General features: G+C 41.9%; 1 protein-coding gene across 1 annotated transcript in view; it reads right to left on the reverse strand.

Annotated features, from left to right (window-relative positions):
• Positions 1-20,884, reverse strand: part of polr1a (RNA polymerase I subunit A) — a 151,578-nt gene that overhangs the window by 56,331 nt on the left and 74,363 nt on the right. Inside the window, exons 19-24 of the mRNA XM_087991257.1 lie at positions 17,837-17,935; positions 16,707-16,859; positions 13,298-13,380; positions 10,734-10,899; positions 9,669-9,890; positions 4,515-4,729 (exon numbers count right to left, since the gene is read on the reverse strand). Of these exons, the coding sequence (XP_087847383.1) occupies positions 4,515-4,729; positions 9,669-9,890; positions 10,734-10,899; positions 13,298-13,380; positions 16,707-16,859; positions 17,837-17,935 (938 nt within the window). The remainder of the gene's footprint in view (positions 1-4,514; positions 4,730-9,668; positions 9,891-10,733; positions 10,900-13,297; positions 13,381-16,706; positions 16,860-17,836; positions 17,936-20,884) is intronic.

A 20,884-nucleotide genomic window follows, 5' to 3' on the forward strand; every position in this document is an offset into this window, starting at 1 on the left:
CTGAGCTCGGAGAAGGGGAGGGGCTGGTGGTGATAACGTCATTGGACTCGCAATTCAGTACCTCATTTTAATGTTTTGGGTACATGGGTTTGAAACCTCCCATGGCTAAATTTTGTGAAATTTGAATTAAAGCATCTGACCTAGTAAGCCAAAGTTAATTAAGGTTGGGCAACAAATGCCAGCCTTGCCAGCAACAGCCATATCCCAGGAATGAACAAAGAAAATGATTATCAGTACTAACAGAATCTCTCATATGCTAAAGGTAAAACTGGGTCATGGCAGCATTAATCAAATTATTCAGAAATACATGCTAACAACATCCCCCAACACCTACAAATTCAGTACCAAAAATGCAAACTGTGCTTGTCAACTGTAACAGATCACATCAACAGCCAACTCCAATGACTGCTAAGTGCATAAACATATGCAGATGAAAGGAAAACCAATATTGTGAACTGTGTTCGTATCAACTATAAGAGATCATGTCACAGCCATCTCAAATAACTGCAAAATGCATAAATAATTAAAGCAAATAAGCACGATCTTCATTAGCAGTATAGCTGGAGAGGAACAGAATGCATGGGAAACTAATCTTGAAAGCAATGACCAAAGCAGAAGGAACTGTGGATAAGAGGGAACACAGCATTCCTTGCAGAGACTGATTAAAAACATTTGTTATCACTTTGTCACATAAGGAGGACTCTAGATGTAAGAGCTATTGTGGTACAGTAATACTGTCCCTACTCCTGAAATGGGAGCCCCTGATTCAAGTCCATCTGCTCCAGAGATGTGTAATAGCATCTCTGAAAAGGTTGATTGGCCAGGGTTCAAGTCCCACCTGTCCCAGAGGTTTGCAATAATGTCTCTCAACAGATTGATTCAAAAATAGGTTAATAAAAGAACTCGCGGTGCAGTCGCAGTGTTCCTATCACAGAGCCTAAAGGGCTGGGTTTCCCACCTGCTCCAGAGGGGCGTAATAACATTCCTGGACAAGTTGATTAAATGTTTAAAAAAGGACACAAGGAAGAGCCTAATTAACCATGGATGACAAGGAAGTTAAGAAACAATAAACAATGTAATAAAGGTTTCTAATAAAGCCAGGGGATTAGAAATTTTTAAAAAGCAAGAGATGACCCAAAAAAAGAATAGAAGGAGAAAGTAAACCAGCAAATACAATAAAAAAAAGGATAGAAAGAACTACTTCAAATATATAAAAAGGAAGGGAGAAGTCAATGTGAATATAGGCTACTTCAAGAACAAGGCTGGGGAAATAATAATGGGAAACCAGTTTTGATCTTCAGATTGTGAGCAGCAGCTTGTTTGAAACAAAAAGGAGAATAAAGAAATTAATATTTATTTAGGAGGTCAGGCCTGAAATTTAATTCTTGTTACTAATGCTATACAGATGCTTTGATCCTAGAGAGGCGTAATCCTCAAAAAGATGGTATATCTTTGAGTTGCAATGGGACTCTCTCAGGGAAACAGCTAGTTTAACAAAGAGAACCCAGAGGTTGAACTGTTCTTTTTGAACTGTGGCTAGATCAGAAAGGTTTAGGCTACACAGCCACATTGCTCCCTGGTTATCCTCTCATTATCAACGTAGTGAAAATAGAACTTCAGTTATAAGGACAAAATGAATATTCCGCAGAGCCTAGTGAAACCTAGTTGCTAGAAGCTAACTGTAATGGTGTCAACTATATTAATTTAACTGGTGTTTGTTTTTGAGAGTGTGGGGAGATACTATCAAAGAAGATCGGATTTAAACCATAGACTTTGCTCTGCTAAAGTATTATTAATAAATTGTGAAATCTTTTGTTTAAGCTACAACCTTGGTGTGTGGTATTGGTTATTCACCAAATCTTTTAATGGTTATTAAGTCTAGTTAGGATACATTGAAGTCAGTTTTAAGGTCATTGAGTATTTTACTTTACTGTGTTGCAAATGGTTTGATTTGACTGCTTGCCTCCATGTCATAACACCCGGAAATGACAGACTAGATTAATAAATAATTTGCATCAGTCTTCCTGGTGGAAGATATTAATAGCGACTTAAAAATGTCAAATAATCAAGGGGTAAAAGTTGGCAGAAGGAAATGAAGATAATAACTATCACTAAAGAAAAAATACCCAGAAAACTAATGGAGCTAAAGCCCCTTAAATCCCCTGGGCTACATCCTAGAATAATAATTACCTTATTCAAAATGAGAGGAGACAAACAGAAACACAAATATAAGCCAGTTAATTCAACATGTCATAGGGAAAATCTACATTGTTCTAAGTCAGAATGATGTGTAACCTGGTGAGAACTTGCAGATGGTTATGCTCCCAGACATCTGTTCTTCTTGGCCGTCCAGGTGGTAGAAGTTGCAGGTTTACAAGGTGTTTTCAAAGGAGCCTTAGTAAGTTATTGCAGAGCATCTTGTAATCAGCATCCACTGCTGCCACGATGTGGTGGTGGTAAAGGGAGTGAAAATTGAACGCAGTGCATGTGGCTGCTTTGTCCTGAATCGTGTCAACCTTTTTCTGTATGATTGGAGCCGTAGTCATCTCGGGAAGTGGGGAGTACTCTATGACATTCCCAATTTGTGTCTCGTAGAGAGCAAGCAAACTCTGGGGTGCCAGGATTTGAGTTAGTCTCCAAAGAATCCTTAGACTTTAACTGGTATAGTATTTATTCTGCTGGTCAAATAATGGCTCTAGAAATGAGGAGTTTCAGTTATGTGAATAGACTGGAAAACTGGGATGCATGTTCTAAGATTACAGAGAGATTTGGTAGGGGTTCATAAAAAATCTAGGGTCTAGACAGAGTGGATAGGAGATACTGTGAGCATTGGTGGGAGGATAGAGCAGAGGACACCAAATTAAGGTAGTTATCAAAGTAAGGAATGGCAAGAAGGAAATACTTTTCTTTACACAATAAGTACTTAGGATCTGGGATGCACTGCCTGATACAGTGGTGGTCACAGATTTAATAAAGGCTTTCAAGAGATACTTTGGCAAATGCCTGAAGGTAAATACCATGAAAACGGGACGAGGTGAATTGTTCATGCATAGAACTAGCAAGACACTGTGAATCAAATAGCTTCCTTTTGTACTCTAATCAGGCTACAATTTTATGTGGTCCTGTGGTAGGGACCGTAATGTAATTTATTTTATTATTTCATTGGATGTTGACCTTATTGGTAACATCCCCAACATTGTCCTTGAAGTTCAATGGGAACAATTATTGTATTTATTGAGAAACCTATAAATAGATGTTATTGATATTGACAGGATATTTAACTGGTCATCTTGGCTTTTGATTTGATTTATTGTAGTCACTTGTACCTAACTACAGTGAAAAGTTTTGTTTTGCAAGCAGTACAAACAGATCATAACAAACAAAGGCATAGAAGGTCATAAGGTGCTTAGACAAAGTGAGCCATACCAGGTTAAGAATTTAGGTTCAATAGTGCAGAATGGTTATAAGAAATGAGAGAATAAGATCTGCTGTAGAGACGTCGCAAAGAGTCGTCTGGTGTCAGCGTCATTGTGAATCAGTAACTGGGAAAAATGTTTAATTTAATATGGTGACAAATTGAGATGCAAGACTAAAGTGACAGTGAACTCCTTCAGCCTTAGTAACAACAGCTTTTAGTGACCCATTTCACAACACCACAGCCAATTTTTTACTTCTATATTACATTGAATTTAAATTTCACCAGTTGCCATTGTGGGGTTTGAACCCATGTTCCCAGAACATGAGCCTGGATCTCTGGCTTGCTAATCCAGCAACATACCATGGGAGGTCACGTTGCAGCTGTGCAGGAAATTGTTTAGGCCACTGTTGGAATATTGCATGCAATTCTGGTCTCCCACCTGTCGAAAGAATGGTGTGAAACTTGAAAGGGTTCAAAAAAGTTTCCAAGAATGTTGCCAGGGTTGGAAGATTTGAGCTATAGGGAGAGGTTGAATAGGATGGGACTGTTTTCCTTGGAGCATCGCAGGCTGAGGGGTGACCTAAGAGAGGTTTATAAAATCATGAAGATCATGGATAGGATAAATAGACAAAGTCTCTTCCCTGGGGTGGGGGAGTCCAGAACTAATGGGCATAGATTTAGGGTGAGAGGGGAAAGATATAAAAGGGACCTAAGGGGCAACTTCTTCACACAGAGGGTGGTGCATGTATGGAATGAGTTGCCAGATGAAGTGGTGGAGGCTAGTACAATTACCACATTAAAAAGGCATCTGGATGGGTATATGAATAGGAAGGGTTTGGAGGAATATTGGGCAGGTGTTGGCAAGGGGACTAGGTTAGAATATCTGGTTGGCATGGACAAGTTGGACTGAAGGGTCTCTTTCTGTGCTGTACATCTCTATGACCACTAAGCCAACACAGAGCAGAAATTCAAAATGAAGTGACACTACATTGTTCAATTTAATTACAATCTTTATAGTTGTTTATAGTAATCTTGCCTTGCTCATATTTTAAAGTGAAAAGTTAAAACAAAATCAGATAATTTGCTTAATAAATACCGATCCAGTGGGAGGTCCAACTTGCCGTAGCTACTGACTTCTTTGCCCTCCTGATCAGTGAAGTATCTATCCACAGTATCGCTGAAATTTTCCGAAACGGAGCCAAAATAAATGTCTGGCCGATAAACTGAAAAACAAGGGTCAGGACAGCGAGCAGACTTCTTCAAATATTTAGACTTGCTCTTTTCATCCAGCGACTTCCAAGTCTCTAGCAACTATGGACAAGACATAAATGAATCTATTTTAGTGCGTCCTTGGCTGACAAAATTAGTTGAATCTGAAAAACAAAAGTCAGAGCAATAAGCTGTCTTTTCTAAATCTCTGTGTTCACTCTTTTCATTCAGCTGTTCCCACATCTCCAGAACTGAGAGCAACATGGTAGATTGGTGAAAAGACATTCAGTGCACTCAGTGCAGCAGTTACTGGGTTCAGTCCTAACTCTGTAATCCCTTTCAGCCCTACAATACTCCTGAGAATTCAGTGGCCTGTGCAAGCCCCACTGCTTCAGTGACCAGGTGTTTCAAGATTTGCACAAATACCTCATATTGTTCTGATGGTGCAGCTATTAAGCACCTTGGAGCACTTTACTGCATTACTGCTTTATAAATACAACTTGTGGGAAGGATGTTGGGGAAATAAACTAAAGACAGAGTATCACTCCAAAATTACTCAAAGTTCAAATACCATCCAGGACATAATAAGCTCATCACCACTTTTGATGGATATTGAATACTTCAATTTTCTGCAAGTTTTTGATAAAGTCTCCCACAGGAGATTAATTAGAAAATTTACAGCACCTGGGATAGAAAGTAATGTTTTGCATGGATTAAAGACTGGTTAAGAAATAGAAAATAGAGAACAGCAATAAATGAGTCATTCTTGCATTGGCAAGCTATAACTAGTTGGGTACAGAAAGAATTGGTACTTGGGCCCCAGCTGTTCACAACATATGTTAATCATTTAGAGGAATGAAGTAAATATAATACTTCCAAATCTGCAGATGATACAAAGCAATGTGTTGTAAGAAAGATGCAAAATGGCTTCAAGAAGATTTGGACAGTCTTAGTGAATGGGCTAGAAAAAGGCAGATGAAAAATGAGGTTATCCACTTTACTGGGAGGAACAGATCGGGGAGGCCTAGTGGTATTATCGTCAACTATTAATCCAGAAACTCAATTAATGTTCTGGGGACCAGCATTTGAAACCCACCATGGTAGATGGTGGAATTTTAATTCAATTAAAATAATACTGGAATTAAGAATCTACTGATGACCATTAAACCATTGTCGAATGTCGAAAACAAATTGCATCCGGCTCACTGATGTATTTCAGGAAAGCAAATCTGCAGTCCTCATCCACAATCCTCATGTGGTCTAGCCTACATGTGACTCAAGACCCACAGCAATGTGGCTAACTCTCAACTGCTCTCCGAAATGGCCTGGCAAGCCAATCAGTTGTGTCACTTGCCACAGAGTCTCAAAGAAATATAATCAGACATACCAGCTGGCATCGATCAAGGCACCAGAAATGACAATAGCAGAAACAGCCCTGTCTACCTTACTAACATCTGCAGGCTACTTTCAAAATTGAGAGAGCTGTCTCACTGACAAATCAAGCCACAATGTGACATGGTTATACTCACGGAATCATACCTTACAGGCAACGCTCCAGACACAACAGTCACCATGTCTGGATATGTTGTGCCCCATCAGCAGAACACACCTTGCAGAGGTGGGGCACAGTGGTATACAGTCATGAGGGAGTTACGCTGGGAGTCGTCAACATTGACTCTGGACTCCATGAAGTCTCATGGGTTCAGGTTAAACATGGGCAAGGAAACTCCACTTACCATCCTCCCTCAGCTAATGAATCAGTGCTCCTCCATATTGAAAAACACGGAGGAAGCAGAGTGGCAAGGGGGCAAAATGTACTCTAGGTGGGGGAATTTTAATGTCCACCACCAAGATTGGCTTGGCAGCAGCACAACTGTTCAAGCCCTAAACTGCCATACTGGGTTTGCAACAGATAGTAAGGAAACAATATACATGACCTCATCCTGACCAATCTGATGGCTGCAGATGCACCTGACCATGACAGTATCAGTAAGAGTGACAATTACAGTTCTTGTAGAGACAAAATCTCGTTTTCGCATTGAGAATAAGCTCAACCATGTTGTATGGCACTATCACCATGATAAGTGGGATCTTTGAACAGGTTGGCTAACTCAAGACTGAGTATCCAGCATAATTCAAGTGGAATCTACAATCCCAAAGCCCTGCATATCCTGGGGGTGGGGAGGGGCGGGGTTATCATTGACCACAATCTCAACTAGGACTTGTCACATAAACAGTGTCTACAAGAGCAGATCAGAAACTAGGAATATTGTGGCAAGTAACTCACCTCCTGACTTCTTAAAACTAGTCCACCATCTAAGTGCACAAGTCAGGAGTGTGATGGAATACTCCCCCTTGCCTGGATGAGTGCAGCTCTAACACCACTTAGGTAGCTTGACACCATCTAGGACAAAGCAGTTGCTTGACTGGCACTATATCCACAAATATGCAGCACCTCGCATTTATCTGAATTAAACTCCATCTGCTACTTCTCGGCCCATTGGCCCATCTGGTCAAGATCCTGTTGTAATCTGAGGTAACCTTCTTTGCTGTCCAATACACCTCCAATTTTGGTGTCATCTGCAAACTTACTAACTGTACCTCTTATGCTCACATTCAAATCATTTACGTAAATGACAAAAAGTAGAGGACCTAGCACCGATCCTTGTGGCACTCCACTGGTCACAGGCCTCCAGTCTGAAAAACAGCTCTGCACCACCATCCTCTGTCTTCTACCTTGGAGCCAGTTCTGTATCCAAATGGCTAGATCTCCCTTTATTCCGTGAGATCTAACCTTGCTAATCAGTCTCCCATGGGGAACCTTGTTGAACGCCTTACTGAAGTCCATATAGATCACATCTACCACTCTGTCCTCATCAATCCTCTTTGTTACTTCCTCAAAAACTCAAATATGTTTGTGAGACATGATTTCCCATGCACAAAGCCATCTTGACTATCCCTAATCAGTCCTTGCCTTTCCAAATACATGTACATCCTGTCCCTCAGGATTCCCTCCAACAACTTGCGCACCACCGATGTCAGGCTCACTGGTCGACAGTTCCCTGGCTTGACCTGGCCTGGTTCGTTGCCAAGCATGGCCTCTCCTCTAGTCGGCCTATCTATATATTGAGTCAGGAATCCTTCCTGGACATAACTGACAAAAACTGCTCCATCCAAACTGTTTGAACTAAGGAGGTTCCAATCAATATTCGGGAAGTTAAAGTCACGCATGACAACAACCCTTTTATTTCAGCACAATTCCAAAATCTTCCTCCCAATCTACACCACTGTGTCTCTGTTGCTATTGGAGGGGGCTGTAGAAAACTCCCAATAAAGTGACTGCTCCTTTCCTGTTTCTGACTTGCACCATACTGACTCTGTAGACAAACCCTCCTCAATGACCTCCCTTTCTGCAGTTATGATACAATCCCTGATTAGCAATGCCACTCCTCCACCTCTTTTACTTCCCTCTGCTATTCCTTTTGAAACATCTAAACCCTAGAACATCCAACAACCATTCCTGCCCCAAATGATATCCAGTTCTCTGTAATGGCCACAACATCACAGCTCCAACTACTGATTCATGATCTAAGTTCATCACCCTTACTCCTGATACTTCTTGTGTTAAAATAGACACACTTCAACCCATCACACTAACTGCAACTTTACCTCATCAACTGCAAATCTCTCCTCACAGACTTTCTGCACGCTGTATCTGGCCGCTCACGAGCTACTCCATTCTTAGATTGTAGCTCTGGTTCCCACCCTCCACCAACTAGCTTAAACCCTCCCCAAGAACTAGCAAACATCCCACCCAGGATATTGGTGCTCCTCCTGTTCAGGTGCAACCCATCCTTCCCCAGAAGGTATCCCAATGATCCACATATCTGAAGCCCTCCCTCGTACACAAGCCCAGCAGCTACGTGCTCATCTGTACTCGCTCTCTGTTCCTAGCCCATGGCACTGCTAGCGATCTTGAGATTACTATTCTGCTCATCCTGCCTTTTAGCTTCCAGCCTAACTTCCTATTCACTTTTCAGGTCCTCATCCCTTTTCCTAGCTATGTTATTGGTACTGATGTGTACCACGACTTCTTGCTGCGTTCCCTCCCCTTAAGAATTCTGTCAATACAGAGATATCCCTGACCCTGGCACCCAGATTAGTGGGTTGGGGGAAGATGGGGGAGGAGTTCAACAGTGGAGGGGGTGTGAGGTTTAGGTGGTGAGGAAGCAAGGGTAAGAATAGAGATGGGTAATGGGGGGGGGGGGGGCGGGGAGAAGATAGAGGAAGAAAAGGGGATGAGAGAAGAGAATTGACATGATGGAAAGAGTTTGAGAAGGGCTGGGGTGCAAATGAGTTACACAGAGATTGCCGATCAGAATTAGGAATTCACTGTTAATACATTGTTCATTTTTGCAAGGGAAAATAGCATTGGAGATTGGATGGGTGGAGGATTTGTTTTTTCCTGTTGGTGACCGTCAAAACAGCAGGACAGACTGGGCCTAGGCTCAAAGCTTCACAGTAACCAGCGGCAGTCTGAGTGACAGAGTGAGCACGAGAAAACCTGACTTCAACATACTCACACTCCTCACAAATCTCCATTGGCACAAATAAATGAATAATGCCCACAAAAAATCCTGTTCAGTCAGCATTATAATCCCGAGAGGTGCTGCTGGAACTTCTCCCTTTTTGTCATTCTCTCAAAAATACTAACATTGCTGGTCACTTTCCATCTCTCCTTCTCTGAAGACTCACTGTCCGAGCTGTTCCAGGTCCTCCAAGTTTGGACCGTGTCTTAAACTACTCTTCCATTACTGATTCTGTTTCTCTATGTTGACTGCTCTTCCAAACGCAAATCCTCCTGACTAAAAGCTGTGATTTTTGTAAATCCTAGTCAGAACAGGTATTTAAAATGGCAGATTTGAAACACACAAAAGTTTTAAATCTGCATATTGACAGAAATTTCTCATCACTATACCTTCATAAGCATACTAAGGATGGATAATGAATGCCAACTCAGCCAGCAATTTTTAAAACTCACTTGTTGAGTTGCAGGATCTCTGGAATTTACCCATTCTCCATCTCGGTTTATATTCTTGATCTTATTCCACTTCTTCTGTGAATAGAGCAGGAATGCACTTAGACGAGAGACAGCTTCTGGGTGCTTTGCCTTCCATTTCTTTATTGCTTTTTGCCACTTGCTTGCAGCCTGTGAATCCAGTTTGCTTAAAACCTCTTCCAAGTGCTTCGACTTTTTAATCCCCTAATAAATACAATAGACACAAGTGCATCACTTTTGAAACTTTTTGCTTAGTTTACAATCCAATTTTCTTAACCTCCAACCCAGTCTTCTCCCTTTATCGTTTAAAAGTACTCTTTATCTGTGTGTCCAGTTAGTAAATATTAGCAGGCATTTTCTTCAGTCTGAAAGATATCATTAGCTGTGCAAAATGAGGTTCGCCAAAATGACACTTTCAAAACTTAGACTGACAAATTTTCATTAGTCAAGAGTATTAACATGTTACAGAATGAAGGTGGATTCATGGAGTTAAAACATAGATTAGTAATGCTCTACTGAATGGTAGAAGGGACTGAAGAAGCTAAATAGCTATATCCTGTTCCTAGACCCTTGCTCAATATCTACACATTGACACTCCATACGAGGGGCACATCTACTTACTCGGAGTAAACGATCTGTACATTATCATCTTGCCACTAGCTAAAGCAGATAACGCAGAAATTATAGTGGTAGTCCCTCTCTTTCGACATGAGCGCAAATGTTACAGACCTGGACAGATACTGGGTAGTTGAGGGGCTTCTTTCCCCTTTCTGAGATCGCTTGCATGACTCAACACTGAACCTTTATTATTACAGCCCATAGAGAATTCTCCCTTGTTTTCTAATCAGCCTTTACGGCAGTATGATGAGGAATTAAAGCTACTTATAAATGCTAGTACTGAAGCTTTCTGCCCCTTCCATTTACAACAGATATATTTGGACAAGCACGTAAAGAGTTAGCCAACAATTTCCACTTTTTGACAGACTTTCATATCTTGCATAGTAAGCAAATTTTTCAATAATTTATGTACATTGAATGATAACTCACCTCATAGTTAGCAGCAATAAAGGGAAACTGCCCCGGCTGAAGGAACTGGGTTCTTGGAATATCTAAACCATCTTCACCGTATAAGAACTGTATAACACTGCCATCGCTATCTCGTACTGTCAGGTCATATTGCACCACCAGCCCTTCCAAATGTTTTATAATGCACCTAATGTAAAATACAAGAAAGAGTCAATAGTGTGTATCTTTTCCTTTTATCAGCCATAGCTCAGTGGTTGTTTATCACACACTTGCCACTTTTATCAACAATCACTCCCTCACTACCTTCACCCTCGTACTTCATATGCTTTCAACCAGTTAAACCTAGAACTCGAATTAATTCTCCGAACCTAGTCACTTCTCGTGTTAACAAAGCACACATTTTGACAACATTTTCTGTTACTTCTTGTAATAGTCCCTTTTGTATAAGAATGCCCAACTTCGCACCTTAGATTTTAAGAATTCCACAAATCCCAGGTAAGTTTGATGAGCAGTAGGCCAGGCCACAAGATAGCAGTAAATTTCTATGAAGTAAATTTCTATGTTCCATTTGAGTTTTACCACTGTGACTTAATAACATAGGATTCTCTCAGGGTAAACTTGCAGGTTGAGTCAGTGGCTAGGAAGGAAAATGCAATGATGGCATTTATTCCGAGAGAACTTGAATATAAAAGCAGGGATGTACTTCTGAGGCTCTAAAAGGCTCAGGTGAGACCACATTTGAAGTATTGTGTGCAGTTTTGGGCCCCCATACCTCAGAAAAGATGTACTAGCCCTGCACCTTGTTCAGAAGAGATTCAAGAGAATGACCCCAAGAATGAAAAGCTTAACATATGAGGAATGTTTGAGGACTCTGGGTTTATTCACGATGGAGTTTAGAAGGGAGAGGAGGAATCGAATTGAAACATACAGAATAGTGAATGGCCTGGACAGAGTAGGTGTTGGAAAGAGGTTTCCATTGGTTGGAGAGAATAGGAGTCAAGATCTGAGTGGTGCTGAAAAAGCACAGCAGGTCAAGCACCATCCGAGGAGCAGGAAAAGTCGACATTTCAGCCTACCTCCCCCACTCCAACCTCTCACCCTCAACGCGCAGCCCTCCACTCCCTCTGCTCCAATCCCAACCACTCTAATCTTGACTCTGATCTCCAGCATCTGCAGTCCTCACTTTCGCCTGGAGAGAGTAGGACCGAAGGGAATGCCTTAGAGTAAAGGGAAAACCTTTTAGAATGGAGATAAGGAGAAACTTGTTCAGTAACAGAGCAGTGAATCTATGCAATTCATTGCCTCAGAATGTTGAGGAGGCCAGGTCATGAAACAGAGATAGATAGGTTCTCGAGTATCAAGGGTTACAGAGAGAAAGCGGGAGAATGGGGTCGAGAAACTTAGCAGCTATGATTGAATGGCGGAGCAGACTTGATGGGCTGAATGGCCTAATTTCTGCTTCTATATCTTATGGTCTTTTATGTGAGAAAGTTGTGCATTTCTATAGTTTCTTTTGTGAACTCAGGACATCCCAAAGCAATTAACAGTCAATGAATGCTTCTGATCAGATATAGGGAAAGCAGCCAAAGCCCAGTTGTCGAATTTGTAGATGATGGAGCAACATTTGAAGATAGTGATCAACTTGATGAAGCACATTCATTGGTGGAATGGGCAGTATCATGGCAGGCAAAATTAAGTACAGAGAAGTGCAAAGAGATATACGTTGATAGGAGGCAAGCAAAACAATAGAAAATGAAGAATATTACTCTAAAGTGGGTGTATGTATCACTGAAGGTAAGAGGGCAAGTTGAGAAAGCAGTTATAAAGACATAAGGAATCCTGGGTTTTGGAAAGCGACAACACAGAACCAAGCGCATGATAAACAGCATTTGCAACATGTAAATGGAAGGTTTAAGTGATCCGATAACCAACAGATCAGATCTAAACTGCCATATTCAGCCATGAACAGCATGAATTAAACAACAAGCAAAAAGGGAGATCAGTAAATCAGTGCAAAAGGCTGAAATGCTTGCAACAACTTTCAACCAGAATTGCCAAGTGGGTGATCCACCTTGGCCTATTCCAGTCGTCCCCAACATCGCAATACCATTCTTCAGTCAATTTGATTCACTCCACATCATATTAAGAAATAGCTGAAAAACTTGATACAAAAAGGCCATAGTCCTGACAACATTTCACTGTAGTATTGAAGACTAGTGCTCCAAACTGTTCCACACTGCAACGGGAAATAAGTTTGCAAACTATAAAGCTTATCCACTATCTACAAGGCTTAAATCAGGAGTCAATTGGCTAAGCTGGCTGAATGCACTGCCTTGCAAATCAGCCAATGTCAACAACGCAGCTCAATTCTGCACCCTCTTCTCAACCCTGCTTCTTGCCCAAGACATGATGACCCGCAGGTTAAACTCACCACCAGTCATCTCATTCGATGGAAGAGGAGCCCCATGTTACTCACCTGTGCAACAATTTAGTACTGTTGTTGTGGGGTGAGGGAGAGGACCAAACAAAGAATAACAAAGACAGACTAAATTAAAAGAACATATGAAATGGAAACAGTTTCTTACCTTTGAAGATATCCAGAACGGCTGGTCTTTACAGCTGTGTCCACCAGACCTTCCCTGCCAGCCATACAGTGAAAAAAAAATTCCTGGAGCACAAGCAAACAGCAGGACATAAATCACTGAGGTATTGCAACTTCTTTAACAGGATGTGGGCACCACTGCAAAATCCAACATTTATTGCCCATCCCAATTCACCCTTGCACCAAGCGGCTTTCTAGACAATTACAGAGAGAATTGGACAATTGTCCCTTGACCTCAACGGGATTTCTATTGCTGAATCCTCCAATATCAACATCTTGGTTATCTTTCATCAGAAACTGAAATGGTCTATCCATTTAAATACTGTGATGACATGAGCAGGTCAGAGGCTAAGAATCCTATACTGAGTAACTCACCTCTTGACTTCTTGAAGCCTGTCCACTATCTACAAGACACAAGTCAGGATTGTGATGGAAGACTTTCAGGAGAAAGTGAGGACTGCAGGTGCTGGAAATCAGGATCAAAAGGTGTGGCGCTGGAAAAGCACAGCAGGTCAGGCAGCATTTGAGAAGCAGGAGAGTCAAAGCTTTAGGCATAAGCCCTTCATCAGGAACGTTTGGGGGTGGCTGAGAGATAAATAGGAGGGGGTGAGTGGAGCTGGGGTTGAGGTAGCTGCAGGTGTGTGTGAGAGAGTGAGAGAGTGAGAGAGAGATATGGACAGATAGGACAGTTTCAGAGGGCGGTGCCGAGTTGGATCTAGGATGAGGTAGATTAGATTAGATTCCCTCCAGTGTGGAAACAGGCCCTGTGGGCCAACACGTCCACACCGACCCTCCCAAGAGTAACCCACCACGACCCATTTCCCTCTGACTAATACACCTCGCACTATGGGCAACTTAGGATAGCCAATTCACCTGACCTGCACATCTTTGGACTGTGGGAGGAAACCGGAGCACACGGAGGAAACCCACGCAGACACAGGGAGAATGTGTAAACTCCACATAGACAGTTGCCCGATGTTGGAATCTAATCTGGGACCCTGGTGCTGTGAGGCAGCAGTGCTAACCACTAAGCCACCGTGCCTCCCTAGGGGGAGGGGAGATGAGACAACTGGTGAAATCATGTGATTGGGGGATCCTAAAGCGGAAGATAAGGCATCCTTCTTCCAGACTTCGGATGGTTAGGGTTTAGTGGTGGTGGCAGTTCAGGACTTGCACGTATTGGCAGAGGTGGTGTTGGAGTGATCGACCACAGGATGGTGAGGTTGTTTGGTGCATGTGTCCCGGAGATGTTCTCTGAAATGTTCTGTGGGTTGTCGTCCTGCCTCCCCAGTGTAGAAGACACAACCGTGTCCATTGCTCTCGATATGGTTTCCTCTATATTTGGAAGACAGGACTTCAACTCGCGGAACGTTTTGGGGAACACTCTGGGACACGCGCACCAAACAACCCCACCGCCTTGTAGCCAACCATTTCAACTCCTCTTCCTCATCCACCAAGGACATGCAAATGCTTCCTAGCCCATTTGGCACCTCCCCCTTTACAATCTCTCTTTAAAAGAAAAAAACCAGGACAAAATAGCCTTTTTAAGGTGAGAGCATCCTCATCCAGGTATTGCCAAAATTATCTGTCAACCTAATGAACTTACAACACAGGGCTACTTGCATGCTAAACAGCATTAGCAGCTAGTGATAGCCATGTAATCCCACAACCCGCAGAGCAAGTCTAAGATCTGCAGTCATCCAACTTCTAATCATGAACAGTGGTGGACAAATAAACAACTCACAGGAGGCAGCGGCTGCTTCACAGATATCTCCATCCTCAATAACAGGAAAGCCCACAAATCAGTGCAAAAGATAAAGGTGAACCTTTAGCAACAATCTTCAGCAAAAAGTGCTGAGTGAATGATCCCTCTTGGTCTTCTCCAAAGGTTCTCAGCATCACAAATGCCAGACCTAACCCAATTTGACTCACTCCATGTGACATAAAGACATGGGTTGGAGGCACTGGATACTGCAAAGGCAATGGGCCCTAACAATAGTACTGAAGACTTGTGTTTCAGAACTTGCCACACCCCTAGCCAAACTGTTCCTGTATAGCTATTATACTACCAGCTACCTGACAATGTAAAAATTACCCAGGTACGTCCAACACACAAAAAGCAGGACAGATCCAACCAAGCCAATTACTGGCCCAACAGTATACTCTTGAACATCAGTAAAGTGTCATCAACGGTGCTATCAAGCAGCACCAACTCAGTAATAACCTACTCAGTGACACCCAGTTTGAGTTCTGCCAGCTCCTGACCTCATTACAGTCTTGGTTCAAACATGGACAGAGACGAGATGAGAATGACTGCCTTTGACATTAAGGCTGTAACTGATGAAATGTGGCATCGAGGACACCAAGCAAAACCAGAGGCAATTGGAATCAGGGAGAAAATTCACCATTGATTGGAGTTCTCCCTCTAAGCTGCATATATATATATATATATATAGGAAACCATATCGAGAGCAATGGACACAGTTGTGTTTTCTACACTGGGGAGGCAGGATGACAACCCACAGAACGTTTCAGAGAACATCTCTGGGACACATGCACCAAACAATCTCACCAACCTGTGGCCGATCACTCCAACTCCCACTCTGCCAAGACATGCAAGTCCTGGGCTGCCACCACCACTAAACTGTGATACTGACTTCCATTTCTGGAAGTCATTGCGTGTACCAGTCTCTGAGGTCTGCACAGCAATTAAGAAAATTCAAAAAATGCTGCTTGGCACACAGGAAGATGGTCACGCCTGTTGGAGGTCAGCCATTTCAATTCCAAGACATCTCTGCAGGAGTTCCTACAGGTCACTTTAAAGGCTCAACCATCTTCAGTCGCTTTAATGACCTTCTCTCACCATAAGGTCAGAAATGCAGATATTCAGTGATGATTGCACAATGTTCAGCACGATTTGCAACTCCTCAGAAACTGAAATAATCCATGTCCAAATACAGCAAGATCTGGGCAATACCCAAGCTTGGGCTGACAAGTGATGAACAGTCTCCACACTAACTCTTAGATGCACTGCACCCAAGTGCAGAACCTTCACCTAGGAGGAAGACGACAGCAGATACACGGAACACCACTGCCTGCAAGCTCCCCTCCAAACCACACATCAAGACTTGGAATTATGTCACCATTTCATCTGTGTCATGGTGTCAAAATATTGAAACACCTTCCTCAACAGTATTATGGGTCTACTTACAGCACATGGACTGCAGCACATTCTCAAGTGCATTTAGGGATAGGCTATAAATGCTGGGCTAAGCCATCCACATCCTCTGGTACAATAAAAATGAAACAGAACTTCTCTAAACAAGCTCTTTTAACGTGACAGCAAGGTAAGTGTTGCCAAAATCCTTCTTAAGAATTATATCTCTGCATACCGGAGGGCTGATACCAGTGAGGAATCGGCCAGTAACAAAGCCGCCTGAACGTGGAGTGAAATCATAAGGTTGGAAACAGGGCAATGATTTCCCAGATGGCATCAGCGGAGGACGTTTTCCTTCTAGTTCAATCTGACCAAGGAGGCATGAAATCTGGAAACAAAAGAAAATCAGTTTACTCGTGATATAATCTTATCATTTCATGAGAATCACAGACAGAAACAGATTCAGTTTTCTGTATTACAAATTAAAAATGTTTTGACTATTTAAAATATTAGCAAAATTGCCTTGCATTAGACCTCGCTCAGAATGACAAGTCTTACTAATTGCCTTCTATTAGATTCCTCGATTACAACAGTGAGCAAATCCATCAGATATGCAGCATTTCCCAATGTTCTGAAAGGCATCTTTTTTTCAAATACTTTTTTTCATATTTCTTTCCATTGATTTTCAGGGTTCTAGGTGAAATTAGGCTGTCCATTATGATCTGTGTATGGAGACATCCAAATCATTTTGTTCTTCCACAGCCTCTAGTTCCTCTTGATTTAGAAATGTTTCTCATTTGCCATTGTCAATTACGAAGTGGACAATAGCTGACTTCGGCACACTGTGCTCCAACTGCTGTGATTGCATCCTCTCATTTAGTTTGTCTATGTTCTTTTGTAACCACACATCATTTCCCAATAAATGTACAAAGTCCCCTAATTTAGTGTGGACTGAAAATGTGCATATACAACTCCAATCCATCAAAGTCATTAATAAATCACAAAATAGCTTAAAGGTAAGGCCCCAGTATAAGGAAGGGAACTCTGTTAATCACACACTGTTAAATCAGTCAGCAACTCGTTTATCTAAACTCTCTGTTCATTGCAAACAACTAGTGATTCATAATCACAAGGTTACATTAGAGTGCATGCCCCCTCGTTTTCCTCCAAAGTGTCAGTGCAGAATTCTTTTAAATTGTACTGGAAATCAATACTGACAATATCTGATACTTCCCTATGTATTATGCTTGTGACTTATGCAAAAAAATTTAACTAGATTCATTTGATCATTGTTCGGATCTGACATAAGAGGCCCACATGCACATTTAGTGTAAAATTGCTTGGCAGTTCTAGAAAAAAAATTACCTGCATCGTATTAACAGTTGAACCTTTGGCACCAGACTGCACCATGAGTTGCAGGTTATTGTCAGGAAATAGTCTATGAAGACCCAGGGGCATACACACCTGTCAATCAAGCAAACATACAACACACATTAGTAGTAGAGTAAATAAAATCTATAATCACAACAGAAGAGAATATTTGTGTTATGACACGGAAGTGAACCCCTCTGTTAATTAAACAAAACACTCAGAAAAGCTCACCTTGTCTCAATCTGTTAAAATATGAGTGACAGAACTCCCAACTTCTACTATTTAGAGAAAGTATTTTTAACTCTAAAAGTAAACATTAAACAACAACTATTCACAACTCCAAGCCCCGTTTCTCTTAACTGCTTCGTACCTACCTCCAACTCTATAACAATACTGTTCCAACCTAATTTCAAAATCACACAGTCGCTTTCTTCTTCTGTCTTCCCTCTTCTGACTGAGGATCTCTCTGGGTGGTTTTCTTTCTTTTTACTGCAAGTATGTCTTATATGAAAAGGTACCTTTTTGATAGAGTGTGTCTCCTAATTTCTTAGAGAGCTAATATCTTGCTCTCGATGTATTTCTGTCTTGAGGACAGTTGCTCTCTCTCCAATTTTCAAAACTGTCAAATACCCTAACATTGGATCATCTCATTGATGTGATGTTAGCAAAACCATAAATTCAAACTCAATTGGCTTTTAGTATCTTTGGGCATAATTTAAACCGATTGGTTAAAGTCAAATTGTTGTCACAGCCAAATCTTACATATTTTCAATTTTTTAGTACATCATGGGACTGCCAATTAGTCATATACATAGGTGTTTTTAAGCTCTCAGTTCAGAATAGCATCCTCTCTCTCTGAAAAGTACAGTACACGCCTTCAACTTCATAACTGTTTTGGTGTAATTAACTGATTGCAAGAGAATGAAAATCATACAAATGGTTCCTTCTGTCAGAAAAATCACCCATTAAATTTGTGCAATCAGATGAACAAGACTGAAAGGTTTTCTCCCAAAGTTCGTGAGAAGATTTGTAGCTCGGGTGCTCATTGTTGTGGTTCTGTTCGCCGAGCTGGGAATTTGCGTTGCAGACGTTTCTTCCCCTGTCTAGGTGACATCCTCAGTGCTTGGGAGCCTCCTGTGAAGCGCTTCTGTGATCTTTCCTCCGGCATTTGTAGTGGTTTGAATCTGTCGCTTCCGGTTGTCAGTTCCAGTTGTCCGTTGCAGTGGCCGGTATATTGGGTCCAGATCGATGTGCTTATTGATTGAATCTGTGGATGAGTGCCATGCCTCTTTCGGAATTCCCTGGCTGTTCTCTGTTTGGCTTGTCCTATAATAGTAGTGTTGTCCCAGTCGAATTCATGTTGCTTGTCATCTGCGTGTGTGGCTACTAAGGATAGCTGGTCTTGTTGTTTCGTGGCTAGTTGGTGTGCATGGATGCGGATCGTTAGCTGTCTTCCTGTTTGTCCTATGTAGTGTTTTGTGCAGTCCTTGCATGGGATTTTGTACACTTCATTGGCTTTGCTCATGCTGGGTATCGGGTCCTTCATCCTGGTGAGTTGTCGTCTGAGCGTGGTTGTTGGTTTGTGTGCTGTTATGAGTCGTAGTGGTCACAGTAGTCTGGCTGTCAGTTCGGAAATGCTCTTGATGTATGGTAGTGTGGCTAGTCCTTTGGGTTGTGGCATGTCCTCATTCCGTTGTCTTTCCCTTAGGCATCTAATCATGAAATTGCAGGGGTATCCGTTTTTGGCAAATACATTGTAGAGGTGTTCTTCCTCTTTTTGCAGTTCTGGTGTGCTGCAGTGTGTTATGGCCTTTTTGAACAGTGTCTTGATGCAACTTCTTTTGTGTGTGTTGGGCTGGTTGCTTTCATAGTTCAGGACTTGGTCTGTGTGTGTGGCTTTCCTGTATACCTTTGTGGTGAATTCTCCATTCGGTGTTCTCTGTACCATCACGTCTAGGAATGGGAGTTGGTTGTCCTTTTCTTCCTCTCTAGTGAATCAGATTCCTGTGAGTACCACTACAAATGCCAGAGGAAAGATCACAGAAGCGCTTCACAGGAAGCTCCCAAGCACTGAGGATGTCACCTAGACAGGGGACAAAACGTCTGCAACACAAATTCCCAGCTCAGCGAACAGAACCACAACAGTTTTCTCCCAACTCCAGCTGGACCAATCATTCGATTCATCACAAGTGGTCAGAGCTGGATTGCTGCCTCAACAAAGAAAAATTATGTATAAGCAAGAAACAGGAGCATCAGTAGGCACATAACCCTTTAAATAGGCTCCAGAATCCAAGAGAGAATAGTTAATCATCAACATTAATTCCACTCTCCCGTTCTCTCAATATCCCTCTATTCCCTTTCAGTCCAAGAATCTATCGATCTGTCTTCAATACACTCCACAAATGAGCCTCTGCAGCCTTCTCAAGCTCGAGGAAAAATTCACTTCTGTGAAGAAATTTCTGTTCATCTTAGTCTTTAATGGCTGAGCTCTTAACCTGAGATGGTGCCCACTAATTCTAGACTTTACAGCCAAGAGAAACAGCCCATCAAAACTTCAAAACATTTAAGGATAAATAAGATGAATTCTCCTTTGTCTAAATTCCATAAAAAATAATTCTCTTCAAATGACATTCATTTTATTGCAGTAATCAATCTAGGGAACAGTCAGACTGCATTTGGGATACTGAGTGTGGGTTTGGGACTCATATCTAAAAGATGATGAGTTGGAGAGGGCCAGAGGAGACTAACAAGAATCAACCCAGGGAAAAAGGACTTATCATACGAAGCGACAGGTAAACTGATTGACACTTGCAGAATACTGAAAGGCCGAGATAGTGATTACATAGAGATGTTTCCACTAGTAGGAGAGACTAGGACCTGAGGCATAGCCTCAGAGTGAAGGGACGACCCCTTAGAACGGAGATGAGGAGGAGTTTCTTTAGCCAGAAGGTAGTTACTCTTTGGAACTCATTGCAGCAGACAACTGGAGGCCAGGTCATTGAGTGTATTTAAGACAGAGATAAGGGGATTGCTGAGGGGATC

This window comes from Chiloscyllium plagiosum, unplaced genomic scaffold (assembly GCF_037043375.1).
Source record: "Chiloscyllium plagiosum isolate Xiang-an unplaced genomic scaffold, Cpla_swu_hap1 HiC_scaffold_1, whole genome shotgun sequence".
Lineage (NCBI taxonomy): Eukaryota > Metazoa > Chordata > Chondrichthyes > Orectolobiformes > Hemiscylliidae > Chiloscyllium > Chiloscyllium plagiosum.